The sequence below is a fragment of the Lontra canadensis genome, unplaced genomic scaffold (assembly GCF_010015895.1).
Source record: "Lontra canadensis isolate GAN:19392208 unplaced genomic scaffold, GSC_riverotter_1.0 scaffold59, whole genome shotgun sequence".
Classification (NCBI taxonomy): domain Eukaryota; kingdom Metazoa; phylum Chordata; class Mammalia; order Carnivora; family Mustelidae; genus Lontra; species Lontra canadensis.
Genome location: NW_022631053.1, coordinates 3,655,085 through 3,673,985, shown reverse-complemented (window position 1 = coordinate 3,673,985; position 18,901 = coordinate 3,655,085). Strand labels below are relative to the sequence as shown.

At 43.4% G+C, this 18,901-nt stretch overlaps 1 protein-coding gene and 1 pseudogene across 4 annotated transcripts in view; one reads left to right on the top strand and one right to left on the bottom strand.

Annotated features, from left to right (window-relative positions):
* The window catches only part of SLC11A2 (solute carrier family 11 member 2), a 37,196-nt gene extending 34,950 nt beyond the window's left edge, over nucleotides 1-2,246 (bottom strand). Inside the window, exon 1 of one of the 4 annotated variants that reach the window (XM_032876773.1) lies at nucleotides 2,223-2,246. Coding sequence is in view for 1 of the 4 variants with exons in the window: in XM_032876772.1 (XP_032732663.1) it covers nucleotides 580-631 (52 nt within the window). In the remaining 3 variants the exon portion in view is untranslated. Of the gene's footprint in view, nucleotides 1-579; nucleotides 697-919; nucleotides 1,111-2,222 lie in introns of those variants that run through there. The other 3 variants (XM_032876776.1, XM_032876775.1, XM_032876772.1) reach the window with 3 other exon arrangements.
* Nucleotides 2,247-12,520: 10,274 nt separating this feature from the next.
* On the top strand, nucleotides 12,521-12,642 carry LOC116879086 (annotated as a pseudogene).
* The last annotated feature ends 6,259 nt before the right edge of the window (nucleotides 12,643-18,901 follow it).

Here is an 18,901-nt window from a genome sequence, read left to right as displayed (position 1 = left end):
TTCTGCAAGCCATTCTGCCCTTGCCTCTCCTTCCACAGAATTTTGCCTTTTGTCTTCCACTTTAAAGATATGCCACCACGTTCCTTTAACTTCACAGCACTCCTCTGAAGGCAACAAACATGATTACGCACAGGTTTCTCAACTTCTCCCCTAATGAAATCGTCGGATCCATGAGGTGGGTCACTGGGGATATCAAAAGTGGAAAGGAATCCAAAGACGGACTATCAAAATACAAGCGACAGCTTTAAAAGCAGGGATCTAGGAAACCAACCAGTCGGAGAGCGTCCAGCCCACCTACACACCGTGTGCCACAATGCCCCCTGGAGTAGTACCTGGAGCCTGGCAGGCGCACAACAGCCCTACAACCAATCTACACACGAGCACTCAGCGGCCTCCCCAGGCCCTGCACTCGAAAGCGCTCCACGGTGTCGGCTGCACGACAGTGAACTTGATTGTTGGAGAGGAGCGGCGGGAGGCCCCGGGAGCGGGCGCGGGCCCAGGGCTCTGCAGATAAGGAAGCTGCCAGGACCTTGCCCCGTGCCCGTCGCCTCCTCTGAGGCCTGAAGCGGGTTAGCGCACCCTGGGTCACGGATTCCCGCGCGGCGGCAGGTCCAGCCGGGGGTTCGGCCATTTCTCTTAGGCCTCGGCGGGGAAGGGACGAGGCCCCCACAACCTCGGGCGTCCGCTTCCCGCCCCCCGCTCTCCATCTTTCTCGGAAGAATGCTGCTCCGTCTGGCCCCCAGCGCCTCAGGCCCTCCCGACCCGACCCGCCCCCCGCTGTTCCGCACGGCGCCCCGCGCGCCCCATACTGGCCCCGGCGCCTGCTCCCTGCTCCCACCGTCGGGCCGCCCTGCGCCCTCCGGGCCCGCCTGGGAAAAGCGGTGAGGCCGCGTGACCCCTGACCCCGCCTGCCCGTCGCCTTACCGGCTCCGCAACCACCTGACAGGACGCCCTCGCGCTGGCCGCTCCATATCCCGGGAGCTAGCGCCAAGACGGCCAACCCCCTACACGCCCTGCGATTGGCCGACAGGACCGCAGTTGCACATTCCTATTGGCTGGATTCCTCGTATTCCCCGCAGCTGCAGGCGCGCGTGGCCGGTGGACGGCGTCCCGAGGCTCCGCCCGCCCCCGGGTCAGACTGGAGGCGGGGCCGCGGGGCCCCGGCGGGAGGTGCCTGCAGCCGGGCCATTGCCTGCGCGCGGCAGAATCGCTGAGTGCGAATTTGGAGCTTCCCACGGCGCGGGCGGTACCGGGACACGTAAATTTCCCACCGTAGTTAGCCGCTGCCTCACATTAGATACTGGCGGTCGAGCCCCTTTTTTTCTGTAGACTTTGCCTTACGAGATACGTCACCGCCTTCTAAAGTTTAGCCAACCCCGCAGGACCATTTCCTGTCGTCCCCGGAGCTACATCGTAGCGTCTGCGGCCTCACCAAAAGCAATCCACACCTGGGAGAACCGCGAAACACCAGCCAGTGCCGCCAGTTACAGCGCATCAGGTGCCCCACTCCCATCCTATCTCGCTTCCCCCCCGCCCCCCAGGCTTTATCTCTGTCTACCTAAAAGCAGTCCCACTCCAGCCCCAGCCTCAATCTCACACGCAGTCTTTCCCTGAAGATAATGGCCAGACTAGTAGTGCTTTAGAGGGAAGAAAAATGGTCTGATAAGCCACCCTCACTTTAAACAGTGTCCTTTAGACCACCCAGAAACATTTTTGACACCTCCCTATAGCTTGCATTAAAGATAACCAAGCTTATTTAACCAAATTGTAGACCTAGAAAGGAAAAGCATCACCCCCTCCAACTTCTTTCTTCATGTACAAGCTGGTAGGAGAAAATTTTATTAGATAGTAAAAAAGAGTCCAAGAGAGGATGATAGGAGAGTGAACTGCAAAAAGAAAAATCAAAATCAAGTACAAAGTAAAAAACTCAGGGACAAAAAAAGTGGGCCGAGCATCATCAGTTATCTGATACAGGCTGGTTTCCATACAGAATTTCTCCTGGAGAGAAAAAGAAAATGCACAAATTAGTTCAGAGAATCTCTCAACAAAACATCTGGGTAGTTTCAGCAAGACTTGATAAAGTCCCTCCAGACCAGAACCCCTCCTTCGGGAACCTCCGCTGCAACTAGAGAGTAAAATGGCTAGAGCCATTCTTGTCACCCTGCCAGCTCTGCTCAGCTGAGCAACCTCCTTGGGCTTTTGCATACTTGCTGGCTACTTACTGAGCTCACAGTGTGGAGCTTCCTCCATCTTAGGTTGCTTCTTCATTGTGCAGACTGGATTAGACTTTTTTCCCAGTGTCGGCTCCTGCCTCTATATATGCAGACAAGCGCGCCTCCCTGGGTTAGATAAGGGCACTTTGGCTGCCCTGAGCAATAGCACATTGGTAAAAACACCGCGGGGAGTTTCAAGAGGCAAGCCACACCCTTCAAAGCCAGATCACATTTCATCTTTGACCTGCCATGAAAAAGGAAGCATCATATATCAGCCACTCCTGGATATTAATGAACAACTAATTGAGTTTAAAAACTTCTATTCTAAGATTTCATCTTTGATCCATTTGGCAGGAGCTGGAGGCCAACCTGTGAGTACCAGGGGATGAAAGGGGTCGGGTAAAAGGAATTGCCTTCCTTCAGGATGCCACTCCCCTTAGTGTGAAGCTAGTTGGGGCACTGGTACCAGGCCAGCATGTGTGCAAGGACTCTGCTCCCCTAAGGTGTGAGCTGAAACCAATTAACCCCAAGCCTGACAGGCTACCAGTATTTTCCATAGGTGTGTGCAGCACTGATGCAATTATGAGGAGTCTCAGTGTGTGGGTAAAAATACCGCCCAGCCTATTCCTTGGGCTCTGAGGGACCTGCTGGCATCAGCCTGGTTAATCAGTGATTAATCAGCCGACCACAAAACCATGCAAACCCAGGACTGGGGTGCCTGATGGAAAAGAAAAAGAAAAAACAAAAAAACAAAAAACCCCGAGACTGTAGAAAAAACAAATCCAGAGCAAGTCCAGAATTTCTCAACCTGGGAGTAGGGGAACTGAAAGAATGAGGAAATGATGCCTCTGGCAAATAGTTTAGTGGGCCAGCTGAAGGCACAGGTGGAAAGGAGAGAGAAGGGGATGGGTGAGGAGAATGAGGTGGGATACTGGGAGGAAGAAGTTGCTGCCTTCAGAAAATTTCCTAATAGTTTTAAAGAAAATCTGCTTAATACCATGAGAAACATATGTAATAAGTGTGATAGAAAGAAATATCTTAGAATGGAAAAGAAAGAAAAGAGTAATAGATTTATATAGTCAAAGTAAGCTTCTAGCAAGTGGTTCTGCTTCCTCCTCAGAACAGCCATAGGGTCAGTAGAAGAATCTATGGATCTCCTGCCCTGGACCCAGATGAAGATCTCTTTGCTCCAGGATGCACACAAGCACTTAAAGTCATATCATGACAACTTGACCTGCTCTCTGTCCGTGTTCTGCCTCAGATGAGTTCCCTAATATAAAGCTGCCTTAGATGGGATAGGCCACCAATTTAATCCCCTTCAAAAGAAAGTAGAAGTACATATGAAATCATCCACGGGCTAAAATGTTGGAGGAAAAAGCCCTATTTTTGTTTAGGGATTCCAAAAATAGGAATGGATTTTACAATGAGACTCTACCATAGCTCCTGTTTCCTTTACTCAGCAATTTCTGCCAACATATATGCTCTACTCATTGCGGGTCTGCAATTCCTATGCCATTAATTAAATTCTTACTACGTATCTATATCAAACACCATTTTTAATGTCATGAATGTGAATTATCCTCACGATAGATTTGTAAGGCAGGAACTGTATTTTGCAGTTTAGGAACCTAAGTCTTAGGGAGGTTTCTTGCCCAAGTACATACATCTAGTTAGAAGACCCAGGCTTTGAGCACAAATCTGTTCTTCAAGAACCAGCACTCAACTACCACACCATATTGCCTCTATTGTGTACACCTAAAACAATTCCCTTTCATTCAAATCTAGTTTGAAAATGATCTTTCATAATATCCTATTGTAAGTTCCCCGAACATTCCACATTACCACCCTAGGCAACTCATTCCTGTATAGATGTTAATATGTATTTGCCTCATGTGTGCCCTTTATTGAAAGAGAAGACTTTTCTTTCCATGCCTACCTTCTACTCACTCTCCAAGTATTCTTTTTGATGCTTTTGTTTTCTCTGAAACAGCTGCCTGGATTTTAGTCCCTCCCACCCCTCCCCTTCTTTTTATTATTATTATTAATAATAATAATATTATCATCATCATCATCACTAATATTAAGCTTCCCTTAAAATATACTCCCCTGACTCCTCCAGGCAGCATTAGCCCTACATTTTCTCTTCTACCCAAGGACCTCTTATTCTACTCTATCACTGGCTCATTTTGTGTCTATTTGACAGCCTACTATATGCCAGGCCTACATGGGGTAGTACAGATACAACCACAAAAAAGATAAGCACATCCCCTTACAGGGTTATTGCTTTTGTGCATTCTTCTCCCACTAAATTGTAAGCTTCTCCACAGGGGTGATTATCTTATCTTTGTACACCTGCTGCTAACAAAGGCCAGCTCCATGGGAGGTGTTTCATAAGTATAAGCCCATTTTTTAATATGTTACAGCTGACATGTTGCCTGACAGGGCATTACAGAATAATAATTAGGATACATCTGTTTCTATGTGTGTATCTATTTCCAAAGTTGGGTCTTACCTATCCTAAAAATATTCCTCCCTTGACTTCTGCTAGCCTGGTAACGCTATTCCTGTGATAAACACTGGAAAGCACAGGCAGGCCTCCCTTTGAGAATGAAGGACTTAGGACCCCAGCTGTCTGAAGTGGGAATGCTGCTGGCAGATGGCCCTAAGCTGTCCTGTCATGCCCCTTTCTCAGGCAGCCCACACTGAATGACTGATTTATGTGAGAGTATAATGATTCAACCTTCTCATCCCTAAACAGGGACAGCTCTGAAGGTTGGCTAAGCCTTTGTCCTATATCACAGCCCAACTTCTCCTTCTGTGAAGATTTCCTTCCTTCTCTTCCCTTAGTGGTGATCTTAAGATCACTTCCTAATAAATTTGCTGCCTCCATCTAAGTTGACTTCCCTTCTTAATTCTTCCCATAACCCAAAATCAGTGTTTCTGAAAAAGTGATCTGCACTCACTCTACTTCCTCAACACTCATTTATTTTTCCACCCTTTGTGGAAATTACTTTCTTGTTAGCAAAGTGATATCATCATTGGCCATCTATGGTCAGAAATTCTTCAGCTCTTGTCACATTCGAAATGTACCACTGCTCTTCCAGCTCTTTCTTTGGATTCCATCATACTCTGTTCACTGGGTAGTTCTCTTGTTTTGTTTTGTTTAAAGACTTATTTATTTTTTTTTTAAGACTTATTTATTTTAAAGAGCGAAGAAAAGAGCATGCGCAGGAGAGGCAGAGAGAGAGAGGGAGAGTGAACCTCAAGCAGACTCTGCGAAGAGCCTGACAGAGGGTTGGGTCTCATAACCCCAAGATCACAACCTGAGGCAAAACCAAGAGTCAGACGCTTAACTGAATGCACCAGCCAGGTGCCCCTAGTTCTCCTATTTGGATTGATGTTCCTCGACTTTCTTCAATTCCTGTATTTCTCCTCTTTCCTCCTATTCCTTAAATGTAGGCATTCCTTAGGTTCAGTCCTTAGTCTGCTAACTCTATCTAATCTCTGCAACTTCAGTGTAATAGTACCAGGGCCCACCCAGCATCAGACACATTTGTGGGACAGGTTGGAATAATGGAAAGAACAAACTCTTAAGGGTAAAGTTGATCCCGATTCCAGGTCTAGCCAGCTAGGAAACCATGCGTGTTATTAAATCTTGGTGTTTCGTTTCTTTATCGGAAGAGGTCGGGTATGATACCGACCTCATAAGGATGCTCCCTCTAATTTTTTATTCCCCAAATGTACCAGTGTTCTTTCTTGCCTCCCCATCTTTTCACATGCTGTGCTTCTGTGGGAACATTCTTGGCTTATGCATCCTTCTTCTGGCTAACTCCTACTCACCACTGAGGTCTCACTTTAAATGCTTCTTTCTCCAAAAGCCTTCCATGAGCCCAGTGTCTGAGTGAGACTTGTCTTCTATGTAGTCCTATGATGCACTATGCTGTATTCTTCCCTTTTCCACAGCACTACCCCACTGAGTTGCTTTTCCTATTTGATTTCTTCCTGAGAGTCAGGACTTTGTCATGTTCACTAGTGTATCCTCAGGGAGGACTCCAAGGCTATGGTCACATCCCTTCATAGCCATAGCATCATTTCCTTCTTGACTGTGATTCCCAAAGGCCATTATTCCCTGTATCCTCTTTCCCTGAGTTCTGTTACCTCAACTCACAGCTCTAGTATCCACTTTTCAAGACCTAACTCAAATGCTACCTGCTCCTTAAATCCTTTCCTGATTCTCACAGGATGTGACTTCTACTGCTCCTGAATCTTTGTAGGGGCTTTTTGGCTCATATTTTTCCTTTTATTAATTATTTGAGTTTATTCTCTACTTTCTATCACTAGATTATGAGCATCATATAGCTATACATACTTTATTTTATATCATTCACTGCACCTAGCAATATACTTAGCACATCCTTAGTGCTCAATTTGTGATATTGAGCTTCAGCTAAAATTTGACTTTACATATATGTATCCCATAACCGTGCTTTTCAAACTGGGTTTCAATCCATCTTATTGAGTGACAAAATCAATTTAGTGGGTCACAATCAGAATTTTTAAAAAATGAAACAGGAAACATCAAAGACTGTCACACATACTAAGGTAGGTATTGCTTCATTAAACTTTAATAATGTGCGTGTAGTTTCTTGCCGTAGAGGTCAAGAAAGGTGGAAAAACACCACTGTAATACATATGCATTATTTCAGCCAGCTGATTACAAGCTCCTTGATGAGAGAAAGCAGATCTGGCAAACCCTAATCTTACAATCAGTGAGAACCAACCCCCTACTCTGAGTCCCACTCATACCACGAAGCTGCCCAAGGGAGTAAAAGAGGGACTCAAGGCAAACAGCAAGGTCGTATCTTAAGTGAGCACAAGAGATGGAAAAATAAATTCATGAAGAAACCCTACAAATACTTAAGCAGATGAAGAGTATAGAATAGGCCTGGGATTTAGAGCCAGATGACCTACATTCATTAGCTGTGTATGCTGAATGAACTGCCAGACTTCTCCAAGCTTCAGTTTGACCAACTAAAAGAATAACGTATATCCCACCTCACATAACTGTGTTAAAATTAGGTTCTAGGGGTGCCTTAGTGGTCAGTTGGTTAAGTGTCTGGCTTGGACTCTGGTCATGATCTTCAGGACATGGGATCAAGCTCCACGTCTGGCTCCCTGCTCAGCGGGAAGTCTGCCTCTCCTTCCCTCTCTGCCCCTCTCCCCTCATCATGTGCATGCTGCACGCTCTCTCTCTCAAATAAATAAATAAAATCATTTTTAAAAGTTAAGTTTTATAGGGGTGCCTGGGTGGCTCAGTGGGTTAAAGCCTCTGTCTTCAGCTCGGGTCGTGGTCCTGGGATGGAGCCCCATGTCGGGCTCTCTGCTCAGCAGGGAGCCTGCCTTCCCCTCTCTCTCTGCCTGCCTCTCTGCCTGCTTGTGATTTCTGTCAAATAAATAAAATCTTTAAAAAAGTTTTTTTAAAAAGTTAAGTTTTATATACACAGACACACAAGATTATTTTGTGAAGTATAGATGTGTTACAAAATTTTAGGTAAAAACTTACATGTGTTATTCAGTAAACAAGTGAAAACTGATGTGGTACAAATTATACAGTTAGATGTGTCCTGGGGGGGGCGGAATAAATGTGCACTAGGCATGATTTTCATCTTGATTTTTGACTGTGAGTGACAGCCAGAAACCCATTCAGGCTGGTTGTGCTCAAAGGGAACTGAACATCCTCACTTGAGTGGAAATCCAATGGCACATCCAACTTTGAGCTGGGCTGGACCTGAGGACTCAAATATCGCCAAGCCACTGTCCACCTGTCTCTTTCTAACCCCCTCTCACTCTGGGCTCTGCATCAGTCCTAGCATGATCTCATTCTCATGCAGGTTCTCCTTGCACAGTGGAACCATAGCCACCATCAGCTCTGGACTGATGTGATCCTCACAGCTGGCAGGTGAGGGTATCTCTTTCCTTACTGTTCCAGCAGAAGCGTCAGGGAGGGCTCTGTCTGATACCTAGCATAGGTAGGTATCATGAGCTGAAAACAGGGCCCAGGGATGCCTAGGACACAAGCTGACCCTTAGAGTTAGGTGGTGTGGTCAGCCCTACCTGAGTCACCTGGACTGAAAAAGAGATTGTGGGGAGTCTTCTGTAGCGGTGGGATCAGAGATTCAGAACGACAGAGATTCAGAGTGACCAAGTTTCTTTTTGTTTTTAAAGATTTTATTTATTTATTTGACAGAGAGATCACAAGTAGGCAGAGAGGCAGGCAGAGAGAGGAGGAAGCAGGCTTCCCGCTGAGCAGAAAGCCCGATGTGGGGCTCGATCCCAGGACCCTGGGATCATGACCTGAGCTGAAGGCAGAGGATTAACCCACTGAGCCACCCAGGTGCCCCTAGTGACCAAGTTTCTAAAGCTGAATAGAATTAGTTTAGAAAGACTTCATGGTTTCTTCTGTTTAACCTCACTGTACAGAAGAAATTGGACCCAGGGGAAGCTCAGTAAATGGTGTTAGTGGGGATAATGACCCATGTACCACAGTGAATAGCAAGACCGGTGGCAGAGGTCCTGGGTGACCCTACCAATGCTGGGTGGGGAGAAGTTTTCTTACCCCATCCTTTTGCTCTGATTGCTGTGGACGTGCCAGGCAGCACAAAGTGGCTCCTGAGGGTGGTTCCTGCTGATACTGGGTAAAGGTCCCTTATCCAAAGTCAAGGACTAACACAAAGGAAAAATTCCTCTGATCTCAGTCCTTAGCAAGGGTTATGGTTATGTCCTCTGGAAGAAGAAAAGCTTGGGGTGGGGCCTGTGGGGGGGGGTGGGTGTGGAAAGGAGTAAGAGAAGTCAGAAAGCAAGACACCTGCCCTCCCTAATTGATTGGTGACAATTTCCCTGAACTTGGAACCCCTATAACCATTCCCTACTTGGCACTGCTCTTCATCTAGCAATGCCCTTATCCTTGAATTGACCTGACTTCTGGCATGTTTGATGTTAATTCTTTACTGTCCATGGTAGCTAGATTGGTCTACCTTTTTTTTAATTGTCAGATGGATATGTCCTTTGCTTATCTGTTTCTATTAATTTTCATAGTGTATGAATTCTTAGACCATGTTCATGAAAATATATATTCTCCATTTAGTTTAGTGTCTACCTTAATTGCCCATTACAAGCAGACACTGATAAAGGCTTTTTGATGATGATTATGACTGTAAATTACACTAGAAATCAAAGGCTACCTGTTGTAATTTTGGACTGTAGCTCCTCTGGACACACCAACCTCCTCTCTTGTAAGTCTTTTCTTGCAAACTGATTTCCACTGGACTCAGCCGAAACCTTCAGTTTGATGGCCAGGAGACCTGGGTTCTAATCTCAGATTCACCAACTTCCATGTGACTCATAACATACCTTAGCTTCACAGTCTTCTAGTGCAAGACAGAAGAAGTTCACAGGACTTTCAGGTAGGGACGAGAGGTAAAATAAGAAACTAGATGGGGGGGTGCCTGGGTGGCTCAGTCAGTTAAGCAAATGCCTTTGGCTCAAGTCATGATCCCAGGGTCCTGGGATTGAGCCCCAGGTCAGCCTCCCTGCTCAGTGGGGAGTCTGCTTCTCCTTCCCCTGTGAGTGCACTTTCTCTGTCTCTCACTCTTCCTCTCAAATAAATAAAATTTTATAAAAGAGAGAGCAGATGGGATAGATGTGGAAGGGCTTCAAAAGTAGGATGCAATGGGGCGCCTGGGTGGCTCAGTGGGTTAAGCCTCTGCCTTTGGCTCAGGTCATGATCCCAGGGTCCTGGGATAGAGCCCCGCATCAGGCTCTCTGCTCAGCAGGGAGCCTGCTTCCCCTTCTCTCTCTGCCTGCCTCTCTGCCTACTTGTGATCTTTCTGTCAAATAAATAAATAAATAAAATCTTAAAAAAAAAAAAAGTAGGATGCAAGGATCCTGTCAGAAGTCTTTCTCCGTCAGGGCCAGCTCTCTGAGACACTCTTCTGTCTCCCTGCAAGCCCAGTTCTTCTTCTAGGAGCCTCAGGTTCCTGCTGTGAAGGATGAACCATCCTTGCATTTCATCTTTTGCAAAGATTCCTCCCAATGACTCTCTTTACCTCATTTTCACCTCTTGCTTCTTCTTCACAGGCCTTTAAACAGCTACTTGTCTTAGCCTGGAGGTCATTTATATTCCCGTTCTGATATTTCTAAGAGAAAGACTTAGATGGAGGAGGAGATAAGGTACCTCGGGTTCCAGAGACAATTACTGAAATGAAACATGTGGTAGAGTCAAATGACTACCATGTTTCAGAAGACAGAAAAGGAACAGGCAAAAAGAAACTCCAGGTGAATTAAAGACCTAAAATTGTAAAACAAAACCTTCAAAATTATCTGAAAAAATACATAATATTTTATGATCTTAAGATAGAGTTTAAAAGATCAAATTATGGGGGATGCCTGGGTGGTTCAGTCAGTTGAGCGTCTGCCTTCAGCTCAGGTCATGATCCTGGGGTCCTGGGATCGAGTCCAGCATTGGGCTCCTTGCTCAGCAGGAAGCCTGCTTCTCCCTCTGCCTGCTCTGCCTGCCTCTCCTCCTGCTTGTGCTCGCTCTCCCTCTGACAAAAAAATAAAAATCTTTTTAAATTAAAAAGAAAAGATTGAGTTATGAAAAAGTAGAAGTTATAATAGCCAATTTTGATAAAACTAACATAAAAAATATTTAAAACTTGTACACAAAAGATCTCTTTTTTCAGGAAACGAAAGGTGTTGGTGAGGATGTAGAGAAAGGGGAACCCTCTTACACTGTTGGTGGGAATGCAAGCTGGTGCAGCCACTCTGGAAAACAGTATGGAGGTTCCTCAAAAAGTTGAAAATAGAGCTACCCTATGACCCAGCAACTGTACTGTTAAAGATTTACCCCCAAAGTACAAATGTAGTGATCCGAAGGGGCACGTGAACCCAAATGTTTTATAGCGGCAATGTCCACCATAGCTAAACTATGGAAAGAGCCTACATGTCCATCAACAGATGAATGGATAAAGAAGATGTGGTGTGTATACACACACACACACACACACACACACACACACACACACACACTGGAATATTATGCAGCCATCAAAAAACCTGAAATCTTGCCATTTGCAATGATGTGGATGGAACTAGATGGTATTATGCTAAGTGAAATAAATCCGTCAGAGAAATAATTATCAGATGATCTCACTGATATGAGGAATTCGAGAAGCAAGACAGAGGGTCATAGGGGAAGGGAGGGAAAAATGAGACAAGATGGGACCAGGGAGGGAGACAAATCATAAGAGCCTCTTAATCTCAGGAAACAAACTAAGGGCTACTGGAGGGGAGGGGAGTGAGAGGGATGGGGTGGATGGGTGATGGACATTGAGGAGGGTATGTGCTATGGTGAGTGCTATGAATTGTGTAAGACTGATCACAGACCTATACCCCTGAAACAAATAATGCATAATAATGTTAAATAATGTTAAACTTTGCTTAGCAAAAAAAGGAAAAAAAAAACTTCTTTTTTTTTTTTTAAGGAGGATTCACACCCAATGTGGGGCTTGAATTCACTACCCTGAGATGAAGAGTCACATACTCTACCAACTGACCCAGCTGTCCCTCAAAAGATATCTAAACAAGGTTAAAATACAAATGACAGATGGGGAGATAGGGAGAAGGTATCTGCAACATACATGCCTATCAGAAAATGATTGATATCTAGCATCTGGAAAGAATTCCTATAAACGAATAATAACAAAAGGAAGATAAACAACCCAATGGAAAAAATGGACAAAAGGTATAAATAGGTAATTACCAGAAGGCATTCAAATAACCAATAATACTATTGGTTAATATTAAAAAAAAATCTATTCCACCTCTCCACTACTCAGGAAAATGCAAAATAAGCTGACAATGAGATTCCTTTCACATCACTTGGATTAGCAATAATTTAAAAGTGTTACCACTGTAAGTGTTGGTGAGAAGCTAGGACTTGCGTATCCTATAAAATTGACACAACCACTTTGGAGAGCAACCTGGAAATATTTACTCAAGTCTAGAATGTACGTGTCCTTTGATGCAGAAAGTCTATTGTCTTAGAGCAGTGTTCTCAATCCATGAGTGGGTCATGAAATCGATTTAGTGAGTCATGTCCAGCAGTTTACAAAAATGGAATAGAATAGGAAATAGAGTGCATATAACCCAAGTAGATATTACTTCACTAAACTTGCTTCATATAGGAAATGAGTCTGATATAAAATGTATTTCATACTATGAGTTATGGTTTAAAAAAAAACACTCTGATCGCTTCTCAGCTTTTTGGCTAAGATCAAGTGTAGTGTCTGTTCTTACCAGTTTAAAAAAACACTGCTTAACAGAAACTTTCATACATAAGAACAAGGAGATTTGTTCAAGGATATTCCCTATAAGGAAATGTTTGTAATGTAATAATGAAACATTGGAAACAACATAAATCTTTGTAGTAACAAACAGAATAACAAATTGGAATGTATTCGTGTGATGAATACCACACAGCAGCTCAAATTAATGAATTTGGTCTACATAGATAAATTTTGAAAACAAATTTGAGGGAAATAAAAACAAATGCCACATGAACAGGTACCTGGATGGCTCAGTCAGTTAAGCATCTGCCTCCCACTCAGGTCAGGATCCCATAGTGCTGGGATCAAGCCCCAGGTCCAGATCCCTGCTCAGCGAGGAGCCTGCTTCTCTCTCTCCTACCTTCTCATGCTCTCTCTCTCGCTATCTCTGTGGCTATCTCTGTTTCTCTCTCTGAAAATAAATCAATAAATAAAAATGAAAAAACAAATGCCAAATGAAACCAATTACGGGGCGCCTGGGTGGCTCAGTGGGTTAAAGCCTCTGCCTTTGGCTCAGGTCATCATCTCAGGGTCCTGGGATCAAACCCCGGATCAGGCTCTCTGCTCAGCAGGGAGCCTGCTTCCCCTACTCTCTCCACCTGCCTCTCTGCCTACTTGTGATCTCTGTCTCTGTCAAATAAATAAATAAATAACCTTTAAAAATAAATAAATAAATAAAAGTCCATATACTATTTGTGCAGATGTATATGTATGTTCAAAAATATGTATTATACATTATAAGATATAGTCAGTATATAATTATGTTATATTCATGTGTTCATACATATGTAATATATATTCAATATGCAATTATATATTATAATATATATATTCAAAATATTAAAAGGGGACTGATATAAAAAGGATGCTCAGAAAGGGAATGAAATAGGACTTTAGGTGGTAGATACATAAATGAATGTTATAATATTGTGTTCTCTTCCTTTTAAAAAATTTAAAAAAAATGTTTTTTAGTAATCTCCACCCAATGTGGGGCTTGAACTCATGACCCCAAAATCAAGAGGTTCATGCTCTTTGAACCAGCTAGGTGCCCCCAAAACATTTTTATTTTCTCTATTTTTATTTTGGGGGGATGCCTACCTGGTTTAGTCAGTGGAGTGCACAATTCTTGATCCCAGGGTCATAAGTTCAAGCTCCATGTTAGGTGTGGAGTCTACTTAATATATATATTAACTAGTATATATAAATACATATATGTATATATAAATATTAATATTTTATTTTTAAAGTAATCTCTATACCCAATGTGGGGCTCAAACTCGTGACCCTGAGATCAAGGGTCACATGCTCTACCAACTAAGCCAGCCACATGCCCCCCAACATTTTTTTTTTTAAGATTTTATTTATTGATTTGACAGAGAGAGATCACAAGTAGACAGAGAGGCAGGCAGAGAGAGAGAGAGAGAGAGGGAAGCAGGTTCCCTGCTGAGCAGAGAGCCCGATGCGGGACTCGATCCCAGGACCCTGAGATCATGACCTGAGCCGAAGGCAGCGGCTTAACCCACTGAGCCACCCAGGCGCCCCCCACAACACTTTTTTAAGATTACTTATTTATTTGACAGAGAGAGAGAGAGTGAGAAAGCACAAACAGGGGAACAGAAGGGGGAGAGGGAGAAGCAGATTCCCCACTGAGCAAGGAATCCAATGCGGGACTCAATCCCAGGACCCCAGGATCATGACCTGAGCCAAAGGCAGAGGCTTAACCAACTGAGCCACCCAGGCACCTACCCCACAACAACATTCTTAATAGATAAGAAGAAAATGCAATTAAGAAGTTTTCATCTTGTTCAGAATTGAGAGGGTATCATAAAATTGTATTGAGCACTGGTTATTAAAAGTCTTTCATCCTGTGATTTTTTTTTTATTATTACCTTGGGAAGAATAACCTGCCAAAGGCAGCCTGTCAAACTCAATGAATTAGTATCTAAAGTTGGCAAATCACTGCGATTAGAATTTCTCCTAGCAAAAGAGATTTCTCTTTCCCTTTAAGTCTCATTTCTTTCCTATCTTTGGACATGCTGCTCCTTCTTCTCACAAAGCCCTTCCTTCAGTACTTGTCTGCCAGGCAATCTCCAATTTATCTTCCATCATCTATTTCAAACCTGACTTCTCTTCATTTGGATGCCCCACCCCCGACTGGTAGAATTCATCAACTACTACACCTTCTTTTAATTCTCACTGTGCCTTGGACATTTCTGTTATAGCACCTAACACATGATAGCACAATAATTTTTGAATGGAGTCTTCTCTACTAAATCTCTGAACTCTTTGAGAGAAAGTTCTGCCTCTAATTTGCCTGTTTTCCTAGAATCTAGCAGAACTGCTGTAGAGTAGCAGACCCTCAAATGTTTGTAAAATGAACACCAAATTCTGATGACTAACTAAATGGCATGGGTCTTGGGAGTTCAAATCTGATTCCCATTTTCACACTGCAAATCTGGAGCATTTAAAGGTGGTCACCATTTTGGGGTATTCTAGTGGTTCCTCACTTTCTCTTGTCCAGATCCTTATAATAACCTTTTTGGTATCCTTAATCTCCAGTCCCTTCCCATTCTGATCCATCCCTGACACCACTGCGGACTAATTTTTATAAAACATCATCTTCATCTTGTCATTCCTTTGGGCAAAATGCAGTAGGGCTCTCTAATCCTTTCCATTCAGATCCAAACCTCTAGTCTTCACACATGAGGCCCCTAGAAATGAAGCCTCACTTTAGTATTCCAAACATATTTCTCGATCATTTTATAATATGAACTATACTAGGGCCGGAATCTTTACCTGTCTGACCTATGACTTATTCTGAGCAGTAAGAACAATGGCTGGCCTGTGGGAGATGATCAGTAATTGTGAGATTAATGAACAGATGAACTATTCCTAGTACACAACCATTTGTTTCAGCTAATTTTCTTCTTGTTCTCTCTATATACCAAGCTCCTATGAGCCCATCTTTGTGTCTGTTAATACCTAATAAACAACACTTAATAAAATGTATTGCAAATTTTAACATATGTGCCCAAATATAAGGCAGTGCCTTGTTTTCCCAAAGAGAAGAACTAAAAAAAAAAATGGGTTTTGGTCAACTTCATATATATGAAATAGTCAAATGTCTACTTTAAGTAGTTATTAATTTAGTGAAAATATTAATATTATTCAGCAACACATATTTAAAATCACACGTAAAATATTTATTTAGAAAGAACGTTTTTTCACTCCAACTTTTTTTTTTTAAGAATTTATTTATTTATTTGACAGAGAGAGAAATCTCAAGAGAAGAGAGGCAGGTGGGGGCAGGGTCGGGGGGGGGGGGAAGCAGGCTCCCCGCTGAGCAGAGAGGCCAATGCAGGGCTCAATCCCAGGACCCTGAGATCATGACCCAAGCCAAAGGCAGAGGCCCAACCCACTGAGCCACCCAGTGCCCCTTTTCACTCAAACTTTATCATCATTCAAGCCATTTTTACATCAACTCAGATGATCAACTCAGCTCAATTTACAGCTCACACCATCCTCACATATATCCAAATTTTTTGAGGACAGTTTTTTTTCTTAAATTCATTTCTAAATTCATACTCCGCATATATATTCCTGATATCCACAGTATAACTTCTTCCTGTGGCTTTCTAAAAGGCTTACTCACAATAAGACCTAACACTTGAAACTGTAAAGTCCTAAGCCAAGAATAATTCCTTAAATCTATGTTAAAATTTTTTGCCTCTTTTTTGTTTATAAGTGATTCCATCCAGTGATCTCCAATTGCTAAAAGCTTGTGGAACTAACATCAGCTGGGGCCCCTGGGTGGCTCCAGTCGTTTGGGCATCTGCCTTCAGCTGAGGTGATGATCCCAGGGTGCTGGGAACGAGTTCTGAGTAGGGCTCTCAGCTCCGCCCCTCCTCCCACTCATTCTCTCAATCTCTCTCTCTCTCTCTCTCAAGTAAATAAATAAAATCTTAAAAGGAAAAAAAAAGAACTAGCATTAAATGAGGTTATTTCAGGATCATCTTCCCCAAACCCTTTGACTCAAAAGAAAATCCATAAAACAGACATCGTGTACTAGAACAAGAGTCTTTGTGAGAACACAAATTACAAGGCAACTTCCTTTCTGAAAAATTATTTTAAGAGGAAAAGTATACCTTATATTCAGATATATAATACATTTGTTCATTTAACAAATATCTAACGAGCAATTCTTGTGTGCCAGGCACTGTGCTAGGGACTAGATACCTTAGCATCCCGTGGGGAAGACAGTCATTCAATACATAACGCCAAAACTAATTAATTATGATCATTTTAAGTACTATTAAGGATAAGTGTACCTAGCTACAAGATAGAGGAGTAATAGAGGAACCTAAATCTGCGGGATTATAAAATAGTTTCTCCAACAGAGCTATTTATATACAGTGCAGCAGTAATTCATGTACCCAGTCTATCTGGGTTCAAATACTGACTCAGATCTTGAGTGGGTTACTTAACCTCACTTGCCTCATTTATAAAGTGGAGCTAACAATAGTACCCACCTCATGAAGTTATACTGAAGTTTAAATGACTTAACACACGTAAAGCATTAAGAACAATGTTGGCACATGGCCCCTGCTTAATAAATGCCAGCTATTATTGCCATTTCAGCTGGAACCTGAAATACAAGCTGAGAGAAAGGAGAGAAGCTCCAAGCAGGGGTACTCAGGTGGGTCAGTCAGTTAAGCGTCTACCTTTGGCTCAGGTCATGATCCCAGGGTCGTAGGATGGAGCCCCACATGAAACTCTCTGCTCAGCATAGAGTCTGCTTGAGATTCTCTCCCTCTGCCTCTCCCCTACTTGAGCTCGATCACTCTCTCTCTTAAGTAAACAAATAAAATCTTCAAAGAGAGAAAGAACAAAAGAAAGAAAAAAACTCTAAGCAAAGAGCAACACGTGCAGAAGCCCAGAGCATAAAGTTGCTTAGCCTACAGTAGAACTGAAAGGCCAGTGTTTCAAAGCATAGAAAGCCAAGGAGGGAAGGATACCATGAGATATGAGATGAGGCTGGGAAGATAGGCTGAGGTCAATAATGCAAAGCTTTGTAGGTTGGGTTAAGGAGTCTGAACTTTATCCTAAGAGTGAGGAAACCTGAAAGGTTTTATAAAGGGGAGTGACAAGCTTAGATTTGCAATTTTCAAAGCTTTCTCTGGCTTTGGAATGGAAAACTGGTTGGAAAGAGGCCTTTGGCCTCTATTTTATAGATGACAGAAACCAGTAAGGAAGTTGATCCAGTCTTCTAGATCAGAGGCAGCTGGTGGCACAGAAGAGAGGAGGAAACTGGATGACTAAAGAAGTAGAAGACAGAACCAGCAAGACTCACTGGGTGTATGCTGCAGTGAGGGGGCCTGGAAGGAGAGGCACTATATAATAAACACATATTTAGGGAAGGAAGGAATTCCTGTGATCCTGCCATATTGATATACTGCATGAAATGCTTTCCCTCTACTCCATCTTTCCAGACACAATACCTTCCCACTTCCTCCACAAAACTGTCTCTGATTGATCTTGTCCCCTTCTTTCCAGGAGTGTTCTAGAATTGTAGAGCTGAACATTCTTGAGGTACATAGCGGTTGAGAGAACTTAGACACTGCCTGAAGACAGATCATGTTTTAGTCAACTTCCTGTCTCACGCACCTCATCTCCCCAACACTTGTAGAGATCGTCATTACAGAACAGTCTCTGACTTCATGAGTGGTACAGTCATAAACAGCCCATGCTAGTATAAAGTTCCCTGGCCTATTAAGCATTATATGGATCTTTCATAACCATTTTCTTCTTGGATCTTCACAGAATTCTTGTAAGTACTATTACAGAGGAAATAAACTCAGAGCTATGAGTGACAGGTCCAAGATCACACACACTAAAGGAAATGGCAGTGCTAAGATTTGAAGCTGGATCCTGTTTCCAAGTGGGATGTTTTTTACAACTCTATGGAGGGTAAGTATTATGTACTTGAGGTTGTAAACTCTCAGAGGCAGCTAAGTGCCACTTCTAAGACTCCTTCCCGGTTTCAGTAATTAATTAACTTATTCAAGAATATTTATTGAGCCCCTAGGGGTTCCTGGATGGCTCAGTTGGTTAAGACCAGGATTCTTGATCTCAAGACTCAGGTCTTGGGTGCCTGGGTGGCTCATTGGGTTAAGCCTCCGCCTTCAGCTCAGGTCAATCTCAGGGTTCTGGGATTGAGCACCGCATAGGGCTCTCTGCTCAGCAGGGAGCCTGCTTCCCCTCCACCCCCCTGCCTGCCTCTCTGCCTACTTGTGATCTCGCTCT